The 22,664-nt window shown below is 36.3% G+C and overlaps 1 protein-coding gene across 1 annotated transcript in view; it reads left to right on the forward strand.

The window, feature by feature from the left end:
* The first annotated feature begins 3,627 nt into the window (after window positions 1-3,627).
* The window catches only part of FGF12 (fibroblast growth factor 12), a 521,626-nt gene continuing 502,589 nt past the window's right edge, over window positions 3,628-22,664 (forward strand). The window contains exons 1-2 of the mRNA XM_011381478.2: window positions 3,628-3,747; window positions 3,925-4,067. Coding sequence (XP_011379780.1) covers window positions 4,055-4,067 — 13 coding nt within the window. The 5' untranslated portion in view covers window positions 3,628-3,747; window positions 3,925-4,054. The remainder of the gene's footprint in view (window positions 3,748-3,924; window positions 4,068-22,664) is intronic.

Consider the following 22,664-nt stretch of genomic DNA (forward strand, 5'->3'; position numbering starts at 1 on the left):
TTACTCTTCAGGTATTAAATAAAACCTCCTAAGTTCCACATACTGTCCTAGATGCTGGAGATACAATAGCTAACAAATGGACATGGTCTTTGTCTTTGTGGAGCTTACATTCTGGTGACAGTTTGGAACTGACAGCCTCAGTCGAGATTGGGAGCTATCACTTCTTATTTCTTACAGTGAATATGTTCATTTGTCATGGTGAGTTGATCTCATTATCATCACCAACAATAGTTCTAAATGGTCAGTTGTTATTTTTTAATAATAGATTATCCAATTATAAAAGATGAATAGTAAGAAAATAATTGGGCACAAATAAAAGGTCACAAATTCTTTTCAATTTATATTCAGTACCTCTGAAAGAACAGAGTGAGTATATGGAAAAAAGTCTATGTGGGCTGGTAATTGATTTGACATATTATCAAGGCTCCTTAAATTGTTCATTATAATCTAATACATTGCTGTTAACTAATCCCAATCATTTGTATTGTTTCTGTACATTCTAGTAGGAACTAAAGCTAAAGAATCTGAATATATACATGTAGCTAATCAATTACATGGATTAACCAAAATTAGGCTGGAGTGTCAATGTTGGTGGTGCTACTCTGACTCAATTGTGTAGTATGATTAATAGGGCCAATAATTTATCCTCTCTCACTTTGGTAGTGTGGTGGTGAGCGAGCAGACCCATATCTTTTTTTTAAAGGAAGAAACATGAAGGCTTCTAGCCTCTAATTCTTTAAACCTACAGGCTGGCTAACTGCCTAACTTTTTCTGCCCTCCCACTCCACCTATGATGATCTCTATCTTATTATGCCTTTAACATATTTTAAAAAATTATTTATGTTTTTATCACCTTTAATAAGCTTTATGTTTCTGTAGGACAGAGATCATGTTTTATTTATACTTTAACCTCTCTGCACCTCTGGTTGCTCATCTTTAAAGTACAGATAATAATAGTACTAACTACGTAGAATTTTCTGAAAATAAAATTAATTAAAACATTTGGAGTACTTATAATAGTGGCTGGTACCTAGTAAACTCTTAGTAGTGTTAGTTCAATATTATTATCATCATTACTAGTTATCATAGTGTCTGCAGTCAATGTCATATATACAAAAACATGTATACTAAATATTATTACTGCATCAAACATTTATTATTGTTTCCTATATTCAAGATACTCTGTACACTACAAAGATGAATCAGGAACCTATATTTTAGTAAGGATGGGGAATGGGAATGAGATATGTACATAAATAATTGTAATGCAAAGTAGAAAGTAGTAGATGTTGTAAGAGAGGTAAAGATATGACAGTATTTCTGTTTATAATGGAGAATGTTTTCAAATTGAAAGGATCAGGGAAGATTGTAGGAATGAGATGCAATTTTAGTTGATTTTTTTTTTTTTTTTGGCTGGTTAGATCAGGATTTCTTTTTAGTTCTTGTTGGTTTAAAAAAGTTGAATATTGAGAAAATATAAGACTTGGATATGTAAACATTTGTGTTAGTGGTGTAAGGAGATGAAGATATTCCAAGGATGATTATATAAGTAAAAGCATGGAAAGGGAACATCTTCAGGTTTGCTTAGAATGTGGCAAATATTGTCTAAGAGTTAAGCTTGGCTAAGACTTAAAAGGTAGTATGGATCCAGATAACAGAAAGGTCTTGAATGTCAGACCACAGATTTTGTATTAAATTTGATTTATTTCCTACTTAATAAAGCACCTGGGTTTTTAAAGTTATTAATAAAAATAATGAAAATTCATGAATTAAGAGGCTTTCCCTGTTCTTGTTCACTGTAGATAATGGGGAGGTAGTGAAATAAGAAATCGTCCTGAAGTAGATGGATCGCCTCTGCCTGTGAGGCAAGACTCTCAGGTTCTGAGCCTGATTCTGCTCCACTGTAAGACCTTTATGAAGTGTCCTCTCTGTCTCTCCATCTGTCAAATAATAAATATTAAGGGCCTGTCTATAGATTGACTCGAAAGGTATCTTTTTTCTTTCCTAAAACTTTTGAGAGGGTAAGAGCATGTAATGGGGTTCAGTGTTGGGAGCGGAAGTTATTTATGCCAATGAAATAGACTACTGTTCCTAAGGAACAACTCTACTGTGATCTTTAACCTACTTCCTAAACCTATCAAATTTTAAAGAAATCTTGAGTTTTGTGATTATTCCAAATATTTACTTGGGTACGCAACTGGAGAGTGTAAAGGTTAGCAGTCTCTAGATTGTGACTGCTGTCATCTCATACTCCAGTGTTTTAATTCCTGCATAGAGACAGGCTTTGGCGAACCACGCAGTTCATCAACAGGAGTCCTCCACTAATAAATGTCCAAGTCTGGCTGAACCGTCATGATTAATATTTGTAATCAAGGCCTTAAGGCATTGGAAAATCCCAGGATGCCTTCTGAATCACCAGAAAATTGAATTATAGTCAGCCTCAGATTTCTTGTTGGGAGTACATTTTATTACATTTCAGTGTTTTGAAAACTGGGATTAGAAGTCTACTGTGGAGAGATCTTAGTGTAACCTGGAGTGTGTGTCTAATCTGCACGTCTCTCTCCTTAGCCATTTCTGAGAAATAGAGTTTTCTCGATTTGTTTTTATGCCTGAGAATAAGACTGTTCTCAAGGACAGAATATACTCTCAGGAGAATTTAGATTACTGAAAGAAAAAAGGTAGTACATACACACTTTTTTTTTTGCTATTAAACAATTTTTAGATAAGCTACATATAGTGTGGGCTTTAAAAATATTTTGACATGAACGTAGTATTCCTAAAGCTATTTAACTGCCCAAGAGAGTTTTGCCTTTGTGTCTGTCCTTCTCTAGAGCTTTATACATTAAAAACACTTCCTCTGCACCTCCATAAAAACTATTATGTATACAGCTTTAAAGTACTTATTATCAATAAGGTGCCTCTCCACCTTTTGAGACTCTGAGTTTTAGTTTATTGTTGGAAAGAGGCTAAAAAGAGCACCTAAAATGTCCTCAATCGCTTTGTTTGGAGAACTTTCCAAGCCTTGGAGTCTGTTCATAGAAGTTTTGGGGTGGAGGCCAAAGGGATGTTAGGGAGGCAAGAAAACTCAAGTCTGAGTAGCAAAGAAGCAAGAGAATATTGACCTTTGGTAGCTTCAGGAGTATTATTCCCAGCCCATCCCCGAAAAACCAAACCAAAACAAATACAGGAATGCAAAGACATATATAAAGCCAGTGCGGGAAGTGGGTAGAGGAGAGGGGAAGCATACACCTGGAAAGTTACTGCAGCAGCTAAGAAGAGCAACCCAAATTATAATCATTAAACAGGACTCTTAAATTCCCTCCTCTTCTTTCCCTTCTGCCTTCTAAATAAAACCATACCTAGCTCGGGGACCTTAGTCTCCTCTAAGGCTTCTGTAATCCATTCTGGAACAGCGTATGGGACTAATGCACAATCCCAATCCAATCCATTTTCTAGTTTGCAAAAGAAATCCAGTCCAGCGTTTATTTTTAGCAGCCATTCTCTGTGACCGAATGCTACAGCTCTTCAGCAGGGATAACTGAGGACCGTATTGGGGAGAAAAGCGAAGTGAGGGGAGTGGGAGGGGGAGCGAGAGGCGGTGAAAAGGGGAGGAGGGATGCCCTGCGCATGCGTGCCAGCGCCCATGCAAATCTGCTGTACATCCTGAGAGCAAAGTGGGATGATCTGTCACTACACCTGCAGCACCACGTTTGGAGGGCAGCTCCTGCTTGCAGCTTCCGGACCCAGGTAAAATAATAAAAATAAAAAATAAAAAATCCGAGTGGGCACAGTGCATGCATTTCAAAACCAGATGTGCGTAGCAGTCTATCCCCCTGCTGCTGCTGCTGCTGCTGCTGCTGCTGCTGCTAAGTGTCCTTTGGTGGCTGATTGCAGCTTCAAGATTTAAGAAATCTCATCTTTCAGGAAGCCTGAGGGGAAGGAAGGAAGTACGGGCGAAATCATCAGATTGGCTTCCCAGATTTGGGAATCTGAAGCGGGCCCACATCTTCCGGCCAACTTCCATTGAACTTCCCAGCACTCGAAAGGGACCGAAATGGAGAGCAAAGGTATGTGGCTAACCTCATCAGGGGACTTCCCGCTGCATGTGCGTGTGGCCAGGGCAGTCCTCAGCTAGGGGACTGCAGTGCTTGGGGAGCGAGCATCATACTAGGTCGATAGGAGGAGATGCTATGTCCGTTGCAGCACCGGGGAAGTGAGGCAGGAAGGGGACTTCTTTTAACTCCCACAGCTTGGAAGACAGTGTTTAATACTCCATCAGTTGCGTAGTGAAGTGTAATGAGTTCTTTTATCTTTTATCTTTTTGGGTGGGGAGGAGAGTCTTTAGATGGTGGGAGAGGAGAGATGCGTTGGTAGAGCAGTTTCTTTTCTGTAGAATGGATGGGCTCAAATAAATATATTTTATTTGCTTTAGGACTGCTGGCAGGCGCGTTTGTATCTGATATCCAATAATGCATTGCTATAAAAAATTTTTGGATTTCTCCACCCCCACCCCATGAGGATGGTATTTCTGGGTGTGTATGACCACATCCTACTGCATTTTCAATACATGTATATCAGCAGAGAAATTGGGTCTATTTGAAACAGTGTGCGTTAGAACTGACCTCTAAGAAGAACAGTGTATCGGAGTACTGCTTGGCTCTCAAGCATAATATATACATGTCTAAGTTCTGGACATGTTTATATTGATATACTTCTCCTAAGCAATTCTGTATAATGTACACATACTAACTGGGAAATAAACTGTAAAAATCAACTTCTGATGGCATATTTAACACACATAAACAAAATGGCTATTAAAATTGTAAGATTGGATATCCTTTGGGTTTAACTCCATCTATGCAGGTCTCTTCTTCCTCCTCCTCTTTCTCCTCCTCTTCCTCCCCCTTAAAACGCCCACCAGGTTACAAGAGCCTTGAGTGATGTGGTCAGATATCCAGTAGGAATACTGGATGTATTTAATTCTGGTGAAATCAGAAAAAATGATGTCAACTTTCATGAAACTATATTCATTACCCAGAACTCGAGAAGCTATATTTGAAATAAGGTTTTATTTTTAAACCAGGAATGTCAGTCATTGTGGTAATGTGCTCAGGATTAGGGAGTGGTGGTGGGTTACCTATTTTGGGGCTGATTAATAAAACTGGAGTGTTGAATGAAAGCAGGTATATGTTTCATAAAGTATTTTAAGTATTTAATTAGTAGAGGTAAGTATTTGAACCTAGGTAAGCATTTTGTGTGTGAAAATAACTGAATTGACATGGATTCAGACTGGCAATTTCAGTTTAGACAAATTCTCATGATTCTCTGATGGGCATTTCTTTGACTAACAATTATGTATATATAGGAGGAAATCCATGTCTATAAATATACTTGAGGCATATATTTATTACCTCTTTTGTAGAATTCATTTTAAAATGAGATGTCAATCTTAACTCATAGAGTTCTGTAACATTCTAGTTGATAAAATATTTCTGGAATGCAAAATTAATGACCGACAGAGAGAATATCATTTTACTATGAAAGTTTTGTGTGTGTGTGTGTGTGTGCATGGTTAGATGACTCCTGCTATTTAGTTATTAAACTTGTTTTTTTTGTTATTTTTTTGTTTTTGGCAAGGATTCTTGTAACATTTTTGTCTCTAATTGATGTACTAATTCCTGGTCCATAATAAAGAGGAAGTAACTCTTAGCAATAAATTTTTATTTCCCTTCTTTGCCCATAAAATATGCTACATGTCACTCAAAGTTCCAAGTGGTTTATATCACAGACCGACAGAAGTAGAGTTCTAGCTATTCTGCCAGCCTTAGGAGTTCCGAAAGGAGAAAGAATCTAAGAAATATATCTGAGAAGAATCAGGCCAGAACTTCTATGCCTATCCAAATAACAGTGACATAGACATAAATCACAGCACTGACCAGAAAGCAATGAAGTATTTTGCCCCAAGCCAATATTATGGTCATTTTGCAGAGGTACCATAATTACTTCAGGCAAAAGACGATGAAAGTTCTTATGTGTTAGTTCTTGAACTACCTTAAAAAAGCTGAATTAGCCAGGTAGTGATCACATAAAGAATGGCTTCGATTTTTATTTATTGGCCTCGTTTTCTAAGTTGATGCAAATAGCACAGCTAAAAGCTGTAGCTAACTTAAAATTTTTATTATAGAAGAAAAAAGAGTGTGTTAAGAGGAGTGTATCCGTATCCTCTTCAAATTGGTACATCTTTTATACTTGACTCTGTCATCTACAAACTTCCTTCCGCAACAAATTCAAATCTATTTCTAGGAAGGCATTCTCAAATGTAAGTACATATAATTATTTTTTCAACTGGAAGCTCTTTTTCAAAGAGTTACAGCGTGATTCAGTTGAAAGTTCAAGAGTTCTCCATCTCAGAAAAAAAATCTAAATGGTTCAATTAATTTTGAATCCTGTCACTGGCATTTGACAAACTTCGTATTACCTCTAACATTTAAAAATCTTCCTTAGAACACTTGTCCACAATCTCCAGGAAGTTGAACTTCAGTTATTTACAAATAAGATTTTTCTTTTGCTTCCTTACTTATTGCTTTGCATTACTTCCTGTCGTTGAAGATAAAGAAGAGGAAAATAAAACAATTGGCCTAGCAATCAAATCATGATCTAATTTCAGTGATCTTTATGTCCCATGGTAATTAATATTGCCTTGAAGATTTGAGCTGGTGCATAATCTGAATAGCTTTGACTGAATTTGGGCCTTGTAGTAGTTTCACAAACTTTGCTGCACATTAGATTCATCTGGCATGCTTTTTGAATATCCTCATGCCTGGGTTGCAGCCCATACCAGTTACATCAGAATGTTGAGGTAGAAGAGAGATATAGGTAGTTTTTAAGAACCCAGACGCAGTAGTGTTTGGGAACCATTGATTTAGGCTCTTGATAAGCAAAATGTGGTTTGAAAACTAGCTTTTTAGAACTGCAGTATTTTGATCTTTACTGTAGGTCTATTGAATCAGAATCTGATTTTTAACAAAATCCCCAATTAATTTATATGCATATTAACATTTGAGAAGCATTGATTTAGAGTGAGGAAAGAAGTTTGTTCTTTCTATATCATATCTCTCTATCATCTATCTATCTATTTATTCCCTCTCTCTCTCTCTCTCTCTCCCTCCCTCCCTCTCACTCTTACTCTCTCTCTCTCCCTATCTCCATGCTCTCTTTTTCCCTCTGCTGTCTACTATATCACATCTTTCTTTGTCTGGCTAGGTTCTCAGCATCAGGCTGGCATATTAGAAACACCTGTGGAGCTTTTAAAGCTTAAAGATACTTAGGCCGCATCTTTAGACATTCTGGTTTCATTGGCTCTTGGCTCTGGAGTGGGACCTGGGCATAACTATTTTTAAAAAGATCCGCAGCTGATGCTAATGGATAGTGAGAGTTAACCACTGGACCAGGCCCTTGCTGCTTAAGGTATGGTCAGTAGACCACATTAGCAGTTGAATTGTTTAGGAACTATTAGAAATGCAGAATCTCAGGCCCTACCCTAGGTTTACTGGACCAAATCTGCAGTTCAACAAGATCTTCTGGTCATTTATATACATATTAAAGTTTTAAAAGTGGTGGTCTAGATCTTAGGGAACTGATTGTGTGTGAAAATGACATCACTCCAGGTACCCCAGTAGAGAAAATTCGAAATAATCTTAGTAATCAGTATGGAAGGCCCTGGATATGTAATTATGTTATAGATCTCTGGTTGCTTTCGGATAGAATGGAAATGAAATGCAAAAGAAATTTTCCGCCTTATGGTTAGATCAGAAAACAGACTCATTTTTAAATACCCTCTCTGCCCTTCTGCAAGCCATTTACTTTCAACCCTTGATTATCTTTAAACACTTATTTTCTAGGTAGATTTTGACCTCCTAACAATGTCCTGATATTTATCTGTGGTAGTGTGATATTAGACTTCTTAATCAAGGTACAGGTTAACAGAATGAACATAGCTTTACTTTTCCCACTGTCATATGTCCCTGTTCAAATCTTTTGAGATTTATTTGATGTGGCCCTTGCTCCATAAAACCTTCCCTGACCTCCCCATATCTAATTGATATTTTATTGGCATACTCTTTATGACCTAAGTACTTGTTCATTCCTCACTAACTGCATTTCTTACAATCAGCATTGTAATTTTTGTGCTTTTTATTTAAACAAATATTCATTGAACACCCGCTATGTTCCCAATGTGCATAGTTCTGAGAATATATTAAAAAAAACTAAGATGCAATCTCTGAACTTAAATATCTCACTCTTGTATCTCTAGTAATGGATTAACCTTCTTGTGTGCATAACATTCCTGCAGCTACCCAGGTACCTGCTCTGAGAAAAAACATTCTCTTTTACCTATGTAGATGGATACTCTAGGGACTCAGATTGTGTATGTTGAATGGAATAGCCTTAGTTAGTTTATCATGCCATCTTTATCCAGGAGACTGTAAATTGATAGAGGTAAGATAAGTTTGGCTACTAGGAGGGCTGCAGAAACATCAGTTTGATTCCAGAATATAGGAAGCAGTAACCTGACTCGCTTTCCCTATAGAGAACTGCACATATGTCCCCAATGAAGATTTGACTCTGTTCTGGATTTAACACCACCCATTAGATTCTAACCAGGGCCAAAAACTAATGTATTTAAGGTATAGAACAGTCATTTCTCTGAAACCAAATGGTTCACCCTGCAGGAGAGAAAGGAAATATCTACATGGTAACTCATTTAGTGAACTGGGAAGCGATTTTAAGAAAAGCTATTTTGTAGTTAAAATAAGAACTAGATCACTGAAGCCATTGTGGTCGGATAAGTAAAATATAATGCAGTAAAATACATAATGTAATAGAATAGGCACTGGGCATAAGAGATCCTTGCTCTTACCCCAGCTTTAATGGTGTTATACCATTAGACAAAGCATTTTACCTTTCTGAGTCTCAAGATTCTTAAATATCACAGAAAGTTTATTTTATTTAATTCAATATGTTTACTGAGTTGCCACATTGTTTCAGGTATATTGTTAGGCTCAGGGGAAGAGATATAAACTGCATCGGTTTGCCTTCTAGAAGCTTACAGTCCAGGGATACATGAACAGGCTCAAGAACTGTGGATTTCTAAAATTGTCTCTCTTCTCCATTTATCTTTTAGAGTTCTGGGAGGTTACCCAAGAAGCTAGAATATAAAATCACACAGTAATTAATGGCCACCACAGCAGCGCTCAACAATCCACAGCAATAATGTCTACCTTTTATTCCCCCTTTGGTTTCTTTAAACACAATTGTTGTGTCAGAGAACATTTGAACTGTAGCTAAGTACCTACTCTAAAAGCTGTTCCAACTGACTGGCTACCTACCTAGTAACCTATTGTCTGACTTAGGTGGCTATTATGAGGCTTGTTAGCATTAGTAATGAGTCTGAAGGTGGCTAGCTAGTTATCTCTTGTCATTTTCTTATCCTGTCATTTTATGCCTTTTATGTCTTTAAGCTTCTAAAGTACTGACCCCTCTAGGGTCAGTATTAAGTGACCACTAATTGTATATTGGATTTGTTTATATTTGGTTTCCTGATTTGTCACATATTAACATCCATAAATAATATTCATGAGACACTTTGTATTTTCTCACAGGGCTTTAATATATGACATCTCCCTTAAAACCCTGCAATTAGACATTTTAACTTCTTTTAATAGACTAAAAAACAGAGGATCAGAAAACCCAAGTGGCTTAGGCAACTCATCTTACCTTAGTTTCTCTATAAAAAAGAATTATTCTACCATTACAAGTTCCATATTGTAACATGATTATGAAATTAAACTCATACCAATAAAGCATTCAGAGTTCTCCTCTGCTGTCTACTATATCACATCTTTCTTTGTCTGGCTAGGTTCTCAGCATCAGGCTGGCATATTAGAAACACCTGTGGAGCTTTTAAAGCTTAAAGATACTTAGGCCGCATCTTTAGACATTCTGGTTTCATTGGCTCTTGGCTCTGGAGTGGGACCTGGGCATAACTATTTTTAAAAAGATCTGCAGCTGATGCTAATGGATAGTGAGAGTTAACCACTGGACTAGGCCCTTGCTGCTTAAGGTATGGTCAGTAGACCACATTAGCAGTTGAATTGTTTAGGAACTATTAGAAATGCAGAATCTCAGGCCCTACCCTAGGTTTACTGGACCAAATCTGCAGTTCAACAAGATCTTCTGGTCATTTATATACATATTAAAGTTTTAAAAGTGGTGGTCTAGATCTTAGGGAACTGATTGTGTGTGAAAATGACATCACTCCAGGTACCCCAGTAGAGAAAATTCGAAATAATCTTAGTAATCAGTATGGAAGGCCCTGGATATGTAATTATGTTATAGATCTCTGGTTGCTTTCGGATAGAATGGAAATGAAATGCAAAAGAAATTTTCCGCCTTATGGTTAGATCAGAAAACAGACTCATTTTTAAATACCCTCTCTGCCCTTCTGCAAGCCATTTACTTTCAACCCTTGATTATCTTTAAACACTTATTTTCTAGGTAGATTTTGACCTCCTAACAATGTCCTGATATTTATCTGTGGTAGTGTGATATTAGACTTCTTAATCAAGGTACAGGTTAACAGAATGAACATAGCTTTACTTTTCCCACTGTCATATGTCCCTGTTCAAATCTTTTGAGATTTATTTGATGTGGCCCTTGCTCCATAAAACCTTCCCTGACCTCCCCATATCTAATTGATATTTTATTGGCATACTCTTTATGACCTAAGTACTTGTTCATTCCTCACTAACTGCATTTCTTACAATCAGCATTGTAATTTTTGTGCTTTTTATTTAAACAAATATTCATTGAACACCCGCTATGTTCCCAATGTGCATAGTTCTGAGAATATATTAAAAAAAACTAAGATGCAATCTCTGAACTTAAATATCTCACTCTTGTATCTCTAGTAATGGATTAACCTTCTTGTGTGCATAACATTCCTGCAGCTACCCAGGTACCTGCTCTGAGAAAAAACATTCTCTTTTACCTATGTAGATGGATACTCTAGGGACTCAGATTGTGTATGTTGAATGGAATAGCCTTAGTTAGTTTATCATGCCATCTTTATCCAGGAGACTGTAAATTGATAGAGGTAAGATAAGTTTGGCTACTAGGAGGGCTGCAGAAACATCAGTTTGATTCCAGAATATAGGAAGCAGTAACCTGACTCGCTTTCCCTATAGAGAACTGCACATATGTCCCCAATGAAGATTTGACTCTGTTCTGGATTTAACACCACCCATTAGATTCTAACCAGGGCCAAAAACTAATGTATTTAAGGTATAGAACAGTCATTTCTCTGAAACCAAATGGTTCACCCTGCAGGAGAGAAAGGAAATATCTACATGGTAACTCATTTAGTGAACTGGGAAGCGATTTTAAGAAAAGCTATTTTGTAGTTAAAATAAGAACTAGATCACTGAAGCCATTGTGGTCGGATAAGTAAAATATAATGCAGTAAAATACATAATGTAATAGAATAGGCACTGGGCATAAGAGATCCTTGCTCTTACCCCAGCTTTAATGGTGTTATACCATTAGACAAAGCATTTTACCTTTCTGAGTCTCAAGATTCTTAAATATCACAGAAAGTTTATTTTATTTAATTCAATATGTTTACTGAGTTGCCACATTGTTTCAGGTATATTGTTAGGCTCAGGGGAAGAGATATAAACTGCATCGGTTTGCCTTCTAGAAGCTTACAGTCCAGGGATACATGAACAGGCTCAAGAACTGTGGATTTCTAAAATTGTCTGTCTCTTCTCCATTTATCTTTTAGAGTTCTGGGAGGTTACCCAAGAAGCTAGAATATAAAATCACACAGTAATTAATGGCCACCACAGCAGCGCTCAACAATCCACAGCAATAATGTCTACCTTTTATTCCCCCTTTGGTTTCTTTAAACACAATTGTTGTGTCAGAGAACATTTGAACTGTAGCTAAGTACCTACTCTAAAAGCTGTTCCAACTGACTGGCTACCTACCTAGTAACCTATTGTCTGACTTAGGTGGCTATTATGAGGCTTGTTAGCATTAGTAATGAGTCTGAAGGTAGCTAGCTAGTTATCTCTTGCCATTTTCTTATACTGTCATTTTATGCCTTTTATGTCTTTAAGCTTCTAAAGTACTGACCCCTCTAGGGTCAGTATTAAGTGACCACTAATTGTATATTGGATTTGTTTATATTTGGTTTCCTGATTTGTCACATATTAACATCCATAAATAATATTCATGAGACACTTTGTATTTTCTCACAGGGCTTTAATATATGACATCTCCCTTAAAACCCTGCAATTAGACATTTTAACTTCTTTTAATAGACTAAAAAACAGAGGATCAGAAAACCTAAGTGGCTTAGGCAACTCATCTTACCTTAGTTTCTCTATAAAAAAGAATTATTCTACCATCACAAGTTCCATATTGTAACATGATTATGAAATTAAACTCATACCAATAAAGCATTCAGAGTTCTTTACGATCATAGCCTTTCATCATTTACTTTTTGTCTTTTCACTGTGAGATCCTGGAGAAGAGAAGTCGGTCCTTTGCCACCTTTGTAGTTTTAGCAGCAAGCATACTGCACAGATGCTCAACAAACCATCTCCACTGACCTCCGTAAAGGCTTTAATTTATCAAAAGGAATTTCTTTTGAGCTTATTTTATATTTTTGATAGTAACTCCTAGAATACCTGAATTTATCTCTATGTTACTCAGCCTTAGTTTCTAGACAGTTAACATCTTCCAGAGTTGGAGACGGAGATACACATTAGGTCAAGTATCATAATTTGGATGGGTTAAAATATAGACTCTGCAAAATATGGTCACTAACAGCGTTTCTCAATCAGGGGTGCACATCGGAATCACTGAGTACCCCCTGGCACATGGTACTCAGATATTTAAGAAGCACCTCAGGTGATTAGAGTGTACATTCTCAATTATGAATCAATAGATAAGTTACAGGGCGGTTACTATGAAACTATATCATGTACCCGTGTCCCTTATCAGGAACACTACAGGATTCCTACTGCCTGTGCCTTGTCTTTTATTACTATCCTCTTTAGTGTTATAAAAGTATACATATAGAAGAGAGACCTAATTTCTGTGCTACAGGCTTGGTATAGAAAATAGACATGTAAAATAGATGGGGAGTGTCTGAGGCTAAGATGACACATTGTTTCCCCCAACGTCTTCATCCTCATCTCCTTATTAGCATCCTTGCATGCAGAGTATGGTGGGATTTTTTCCAGAATCTATGTCTATAATTCTAATTTTAGTTTGCTCTTCTCTCCAGTTACTTTTTGAAACAGTCTCTGTCTCCTTGTCTTTGGGAATGTGGAACTCCCACCCAGACAGATCATGGTATTTTGGGCTGCGATGCAACTGATGGTACCTTGGCAGAAGTCCCAAAGGACACCTGTTGCCTCTCCACAGAACTTTTCTTCTCCTTCTTTTTTTAGCACATACTCTGTACTCTGTCTTGCTCTTTACCTGAGAGAAACCCTACCATCGGTGATTCAGAGGACAGATAATTGAAAGTGGGGCTTTAAATTCTGTGAAAGAAGTAAAGGGAAGCTGCTATTTTGTGGTTAGGTTTTTGTTTCTCTTCTCTTTGCGGACTGGCCATTAGCCTGAGAAGCAGCCTAAAGGGACTACACTGCAGAAAAAATATCCAGAAGCTTTCAGAGGCCATTCAGATGACTAAACACATCAAAGATTCCCTTAACCAGCAGGCATGGGGAAGCAGCAATGCCAGTCTGCTAAGTGTTCATCTCTCCCTATACCATCTATTTCCATACTTGTCACCCATGTGAAACAATTAGGTTTTTCTCAAACCTTCAAATACTGCTAACACTCGAACAGATCGAGCAAAGCTAAACTCAAGGCAAATTGGGAAATTCCTTTTTAGCTTTTTGGAAACTGAAAATCTAGATACGTTTGTGACTTCAAAAAAAAGTCAGAATTTTTTTTTTTTTTTGCCTTTAGTCTCATTCACACACTAAATTGGGTTTAGAAACTCTACAAATAAATGAATTACACAAGATTTATCCCACAATTATTCTAATTGTTATCTGGATAGTTTAAAATTTGATTATTTAAGCAGTTTTCTCAAAGGGCTCTTCTTTCATTTCAAAATATTTTCAACATTTTCAGCACAATTTAAAATTGAATTTGGCTTACTTCCTTCTTCCAGAATGTAAAGGAGAAATATTAGCTATGTGTCAAGAGAAAGGATGCCACGTAAATGTCACTTTATTTGCAAACCTACACATTATTTAAAATGTGATGATATGGGTACTTTTTACTCATGGACTTCGCATTAACATCAGCATAAAAAGCAAACTGATAATGCAAATATAGCAAACCCTCAATAATACTGACGCAAAGGAGACAACCAAAGCAATTTTAAAACAAGATGATTGATTGATTGATTTAATAAGCATCATTTATTGAGTATTTGCTATGTGTTAGATTCTTTAAGGCTGAGCTTTTCCAACTGGGGTATACATACTAGTGGGATTATGAGATTGTGTAATAATTCGCTGAGTCATAGAAAACATAGTGCATGTTCTCATGAAATAAAAGTAATAGGAACTATAAAAGAGTAAACCTGGATTCAAGTTCTAGTCTCTCTATTCAATGGTGCAACCTGAGAAAAAAATCTCTTCTTTTCGCTCTCTGGAGCTCACTGTCCTAAACCATTTTTTTAAGAAAAAATTCTCTGCCTATTGATTTCTACTTTCTTTTTACAAAGAAACTACTTTTTCAGCTTATTTGTATTCTTCTTTACTTGATCCTCATTAGACTTTACATCTATAGAAAATAAAACAGGGTGGTCGTAATTGCCACATTAATTTTTAAGGACTTAGTGTAAATTCGAGCTGGTTTTATAGTGCTGTGAGTTGTGTGACTGAAACTTTTGGGTCTATGTCTGGGTTGAGCAATTGCACTGGGTTGAACGATTAATTTGGTTCCAAGTGCGAAAGCACTAAGACTGGAGGGAAATTGCTCCTTAGCTGAAGTTCGTAGATTGCATGATTGTGAACACAATAGAAGAACAGTATGTCTGAACTGATGGGTGGCTGCAGTGGCCTTGTGGAGTTGACCCTGGCTTGGGAGTCTGGAGACTTGGATCCTGATTCCTGTCCCAACTCATTGTGTAAGTTTGGCCTGGTCACTTCTTTTCTCTGACCTTGTTTCTTTACTTGTGAAACAAGAGTGGATTAGAGGCAAGATTCTTTTCATCTCTGGGATTGTAGGAACCAACATTTTTGAGTGTTTATGTAGGGACTACAGTGGATTGTAGGGACTCAGCAGATTGCACATCATGTTTTTGTGTGTGACTTTTTTTTTAAATCCTCACGTGTCTACTTTACAATTAAGATTATTTATATATCATTATTATTTATATATCATTCATATGTGAAGTTGATTTGGTGTATATGATTTCCTGCTCTCTCTCAACCCTCACCAGCACATCCCCCCTAAAAAAAGAAAAAACAAACGGAAGATCGCCGAGAGTCCAAGTGCTGAGTGTTTTACTGACATTATAGAAAGGAGATTTGCTTTTCTTTTAGTTTTCAATCATTAGTAATATATTATTCAAAAATAATTGCATTCAGTTCTTCATTGTCTTCTAACAATTTAAAAACCAATAACCAACTCTTCTAATGTTTGATTGGCTACTGATCATTTTAGATAGAAGAAGTTTTTACTTCCAGATTAAAGTTATCCAAAGTCTAAGAGTTTCATGGTTAATAAGCTGAATTTCTTGATTGTGTAAATAATAAAATTTAGTGATGCAATGAACTATTTAACAGCCATTAACATGTTTATGAACATAAGTTATAATCAGAAATAATTGTGATATAATTATTAAAAAATAGTGATGTAGATCTATGTATTGATGACAGTAATATAAAATTTATATGTTCATGAAAAAGAGTAGATGGTAAATGCAAAAAGTGGCAATATTTGGGTAATGACAATTGAATTATGAGTTATTTTTCTTTTTTGAATCTTTTATCAATGTTTTATTACAGTGTTTAAAAATAAAGCATAGTACATTAGGTGTTAAATTCAGTTATAAATTTTTAAACAAACCTACTTAAACTGAACTCAAACAAATCTCTTCATGCTTCATGGTTTCATGCTTTATTCATGTGAAACATTGAAAGGACATTAAAGAAATAACTGAGTCTTTTGAAGTAATGCTTATGTAGCATTTACTGTGTACCAAGCACTGTTTTATTACATATATTGACTCATTTAGTCATTATAACAATCCAATGAGGCAGGCATTATTGTTATCCCTATTTTAGGGAGTGAAAAACCCAGGTATAGAGACGTTAAGTAACTTGCCCAGATCAAACAGGTAGAAAATGGAAGACTGGCTTAAGAGTCTGTGAGCTTAACCACTAGTGAATATCTAAGGTATACTTTTTTGAAGTCTGATAAGTCAATTAACCTTCCTTAGTTCCTGAAAACCTAATCCAGCTGTGTACATACACTTAAAATTTAGTGTACATTATATTAACCTTCAGAATACCTGATCTCTGCAGGCTCAGTCTCCCCCAAGCCCTGGGCCAGTGAGAGCCAAACTTGGGGAATTATTAAGAGTTTCTGCCTGCTGTCAGGTGAGTCTGAGAAAGAACCCACTGATGTCCTGTGCCTTAGGTTGGCTTCCAACCTCAGGAACTTAAGTAAGCATGGGGTCTCGACTTCCTTTTCTCACCTCACCTTGAATATGTGCCCTGCCCATCTGGGAAGGTCAGTACTATGGTAGAAAGATTACAAAACTTAAAATCACATACATAACTAGCAACTTATTAATCCCTATGACTTGAATAAGATATATATCTCTGTGTCTTTGCATCCTAATTTGTACAGTGGCTCTCTCAAGATTAATGGGACAAATAAAGAGAATATATGTAAAGAACCAAACATAAAATCAGTACTCAATAATAACGGCTGCTGCTTTCATGGTTGCTATTTAACCCTTACTTAGGCTTACTACTTCCTCTCTTCCTGTGTGTGGTTGGATTGTTGCCTTAAACTCCCCACTATCATGTTACCTCCTTTACATAGAACTAGATGCAGCTTTTGGTATCTTTTGTACCCTTTGTGACATTTCTGATACATAGTGCATGTTCTCATGAAATAAAAGTAATAGGAACTATAAAAGAGTAAACCTGGATTCAAGTTCTAGTCTCTCTATTCAATAGTGCAACCTGAGAAAAAAATCTCTTCTTTTCGCTCTCTGGAGCTCACTGTCCTAAACCATTTTTTTAAGAAAAAATTCTCTGCCTATTGGTTTCTACTTTCTTTTTACAAAGAAACTACTTTTTCAGCTTATTTGTATTCTTCTTTACTTGATCCTCATTAGACCTTACATCTATAGAAAATAAAACAGGGTGGTCGTAATTGCCACATTAATTTTTAAGGACTTAGTGTAAATTCGAGCTGGTTTTATAGTGCTGTGAGTTGTGTGACTGAAGCTTTTGGGTCTATGTCTGGGTTGAGCAATTGCACTGGGTTGAACGATTAATTTGGTTCCAAGTGTGAAAGCACTAAGACTGGAGGGAAATTGCTCCTTAGCTGAAGTTCGTAGATTGCATGATTGTGAACACAATAGAAGAACAGTATGTCTGAACTGATGGGTGGCTGCAGTGGCCTTGTGGAGTTGACCCTGGCTTGGGAGTCTGGAGACTTGGATCCTGATTCCTGTCCCAACTCATTGTGTAAGTTTGGCCTGGTCACTTCTTTTCTCTGACCTTGTTTCTTTACTTGTGAAACAAGAGTGGATTAGAGGCAAGATTCTTTTCATCTCTGGGATTGTAGGAACCAACATTTTTGAGTGTTTATGTAGGGACTACAGTGGATTGTAGGGACTCAGCAGATTGCACATCATGTTTTTGTGTGTGACTTTTTTTTTAAATCCTCACGTGTCTACTTTACAATTAAGATTATTTATATATCATTATTATTTATATATCATTCATATGTGAAGTTGATTTGGTGTATATGATTTCCTGCTCTCTCTCAACCCTCACCAGCACATCCCCCCTAAAAAAAGAAAAAACAAACGGAAGATCGCCGAGAGTCCAAGTGCTGAGTGTTTTACTGACATTATAGAAAGGAGATTTGCTTTTCTTTTAGTTTTCAATCATTAGTAATATATTATTCAAAAATAATTGCATTCAGTTCTTCATTGTCTTCTAACAATTTAAAAACCAATAACCAACTCTTCTAATGTTTGATTGGCTACTGATCATTTTAGATAGAAGAAGTTTTTACTTCCAGATTAAAGTTATCCAAAGTCTAAGAGTTTCATGGTTAATAAGCTGAATTTCTTGATTGTGTAAATAATAAAATTTAGTGATGCAATGAACTATTTAACAGCCATTAACATGTTTATGAACATAAGTTATAATCAGAAATAATTGTGATATAATTATTAAAAAATAGTGATGTAGATCTATGTATTGATGACAGTAATATAAAATTTATATGTTCATGAAAAAGAGTAGATGGTAAATGCAAAAAGTGGCAATATTTGGGTAATGACAATTGAATTATGAGTTATTTTTCTTTTTTGAATCTTTTATCAATGTTTTATTACAGTGTTTAAAAATAAAGCATAGTACATTAGGTGTTAAATTCAGTTATAAATTTTTAAACAAACCTACTTAAACTGAACTCAAACAAATCTCTTCATGCTTCATGGTTTCATGCTTTATTCATGTGAAACATTGAAAGGACATTAAAGAAATAACTGAGTCTTTTGAAGTAATGCTTATGTAGCATTTACTGTGTACCAAGCACTGTTTTATTACATATATTGACTCATTTAGTCATTATAACAATCCAATGAGGCAGGCATTATTGTTATCCCTATTTTAGGGAGTGAAAAACCCAGGTATAGAGACGTTAAGTAACTTGCCCAGATCAAACAGGTAGAAAATGGAAGACTGGCTTAAGAGTCTGTGAGCTTAACCACTAGTGAATATCTAAGGTATACTTTTTTGAAGTCTGATAAGTCAATTAACCTTCCTTAGTTCCTGAAAACCTAATCCAGCTGTGTACATACACTTAAAATTTAGTGTACATTATATTAACCTTCAGAATACCTGATCTCTGCAGGCTCAGTCTCCCCCAAGCCCTGGGCCAGTGAGAGCCAAACTTGGGGAATTATTAAGAGTTTCTGCCTGCTGTCAGGTGAGTCTGAGAAAGAACCCACTGATGTCCTGTGCCTTAGGTTGGCTTCCAACCTCAGGAACTTAAGTAAGCATGGGGTCTCGACTTCCTTTTCTCACCTCACCTTGAATATGTGCCCTGCCCATCTGGGAAGGTCAGTACTATGGTAGAAAGATTACAAAACTTAAAATCACATACATAACTAGCAACTTATTAATCCCTATGACTTAAATAAGATATATATCTCTGTGTCTTTGCATCCTAATTTGTACAGTGGCTCTCTCAAGATTAATGGGACAAATAAAGAGAATATATGTAAAGAACCAAACATAAAATCAGTACTCAATAATAACGGCTGCTGCTTTCATGGTTGCTATTTAACCCTTACTTAGGCTTATTACTTCCTCTCTTCCTGTGTGTGGTTGGATTGTTGCCTTAAACTCCCCACTATCATGTTACCTCCTTTACATAGAACTAGATGCAGCTTTTGGTATCTTTTGTACCCTTTGTGACATTTCTGATACATGGCAAGATTTCTACCTTGTCATACTGGAAGCTGCCACCTTCTTACTTACTCTTACTACCATATTCCTTCTTTCCTTTATCATTTCCCCTCCTTCCTCCTTTGTTACCAGCTGTGATTGGTCTAGAACTGGTTCTGTTTTTTCATACTTTTCTTTAGATTGCTGACCCTTGCTGCTTTCATTAGTTTTCTACTTCACCTTCCTAGTTCTAGTTCACTTATTTTTCTCTTCTGGGACAACCAGGATGCCACATAGCTGTGTAGTATATGGTTTAAAGGATAGTTTTTATAGCAGACTGGTTTGTCATGCTATAAAAGTTAAAGTAGTGACATCAATTGATAGTAGTGACATCCACTGATCTTTTTGATTAGAATTTTACTAATTTGTTCCCATTGTCTGATCTAAAATGAAATCTAGTTTCCTGAGAAAAGAAAACTTGACTATTGTGATCGGAATGTTGACATCGTTGGTTAGCTCCAGGAAATATTTCATTGTTTATGCCAGAATAGTAAGGACAACTTTTTGCCCAGTGTGCCTGAACAGGGGTTTTCAGACTTAAGTGTGCATCACAATAACTTGCAAGCTCGTTAAAACACAGATTTTTGGGTCTCATTCCCATAGTTTCTGATTTAGTGGATTTGGGGTGGGCCCAAGAGTTTGTATTTCTAAAAAGTTTCCAAGGGCTGCTGATGCTGCTAGTTTAGGGATCACACTTTGAGAAACACTGGTATGTACAACCTAGTCTAAGATTCTTTGTACTTGGCCATTATGTCTAGAAATAAATGTATATTTTGCTGATTATTGAAGGATGTCAGAATAAGGGATCATGGGATAGCAGTCTTATGGGGGAACTCTACAGTTTAAAAGAGCAAACAAGATCACATCTAGAAAATCACCTCAGCATTTCCCACAAACACACCAGTTAGTTAATTATATAAAGATCCATGTTTGGATCCATTTATCCATTTATCTGTGCATTGCCCAATGCTTATCATAAGGACTAGACGTGAAAAACGACACGATTTTTGACCCCACGAAGACCTCACAGACAAGCTTTCGAAGACATACAAACAGAAGCCTAAGAAAAGCTGACAACTGACAATGCACATAAAAATTTAGATTAAATTTTACATTTACTTTTACTATCATATCTTCTGTGTAGATTGCTCTGGTTACGTATTATAGTCCAAGACCCAATGAAAAAGACAAGGTTTATAATCTCTACTATCATACCAAATATAGTAATATAATCTGTGGGAATATAAAAAAAGGACTTGGCATTTGAGCTTGGTCTTGTAGAAGGGATGGGACTGAAACACTGGGAAAGTATTCCAGGCTGATGGCATAGTATAAGTAAAGATAGAGAGTCATTAATATACATGTAGCAACTAGGAAAAGATTAAGTGATGGGTTAATTCATCCATCTAACAAATATTTGTTATGCTGGACACTGTTATAGGTGCTGAGTATAGTAGTGACATGTCAGAGTCCTTGCTCTCATAAGCAGGTTGGGTTGGGAACAAGGATACGTGAATGATAAGTCGTGAAAAAAAGACTGGGCAAAAATTGTGAAGACAATACAAATTATATAATGTAGGTGAGATACTACATTTCAAAAATGTAGGCTTTTAAAGTATAATTCTACTTGCAAAGCTTCAATTATTCCCTAGCTTTTATAGAAAACCTCTACTATACAAAGCAAGGCATACCTATAAGCACACTGCCATGGCGAGAGGATATGCTGTGGTCCAGTATTTTATTCTGTGACTTTTGCCAACCTCTACTGCTGACACACATCCCTTGCTTAATGAATAGTGAGTTTCATTTCTCTTCACTTTGGCTCCCCCCCGCCCTAAGTTTTTATATTAAAACTTACAGATTGATATTTTAGGGAAATGGTCTAAAGAATCTATCTGAAATGCATTAGGCTTAAAAATGGCTCCCCAAAGATCTATAAATTATTATCAAGTTTCAAAATTATAATGATAGGGCAAAGTTATCTGAATACTATGCAACTATGTTATAAGATGTTCCTCAGACTTTCCTATCTTTAAGTATATAAAGACTCAAGTAGGAATTATGTTTGTCTTTAACTTTACTATCACTATAATTTGATATTCTGGCTGTCCTTCTTCAGAAAACACAAGGAAATTTAAAAGAGCAGTTTCTGAACCCAATTCTGGTTTTGATTTTTGTCTGTCCACTTCTTAGCTGTAGATGGTACTGGGCAAGGTTCCTAATCTCCCTAACCCTGTATTATCTCATCTATATAATGGAGATAATAAGAATATCTATTCATAGAGTCGTTTTGAAGGTTAAATGAGATAATATATGAAAGTATGTACCACATCGCCTGGTATATATTAAGCACTCAATGAAATGCAGCTGTCATTAAATATCTCAAAACTGCCTTATTACAACCTCTGGCACAAAATCATAGCCACAAGCTTTTGCTGAGTCGGATGGATTAAGGTTTGCTTAATTGTTTAAATGAACTCAAGTATTTCCATTTTGAGCCTTTAGTTGTAACTCAACATGAAATATGGTAACCCTAAAAAAAACATTGTTTTTAGGTCAAAGCCTTAAAACTTAGGTAGATACGGCCAAATTGGACAGCCATAATCAATTATTGAAATCTAGAATACCACCTTCTATAGAGAAGACTGGTGAAAGGGTTATGAATAAATTTTGAAAATGAGGGTGGGTGGATGATTTTAATCTGATAATTATAAGGAGCGGTTAGATGGCAAGGACAGCCTTGTCCTTTCTCTGAGCGGCCTTTGAATTATGACCATTGAATTATGTCTTAGTAAAGATGTGAGGGTGTCAGGGAACACACTGCATCCTCCTATGCAACTCATTCCTTCAGAGATGTTTCTAGAG

This window comes from Pteropus vampyrus, unplaced genomic scaffold (genome assembly GCF_000151845.1).
Source record: "Pteropus vampyrus isolate Shadow unplaced genomic scaffold, Pvam_2.0 Scaffold14, whole genome shotgun sequence".
Classification (NCBI taxonomy): Eukaryota; Metazoa; Chordata; class Mammalia; order Chiroptera; family Pteropodidae; genus Pteropus; species Pteropus vampyrus.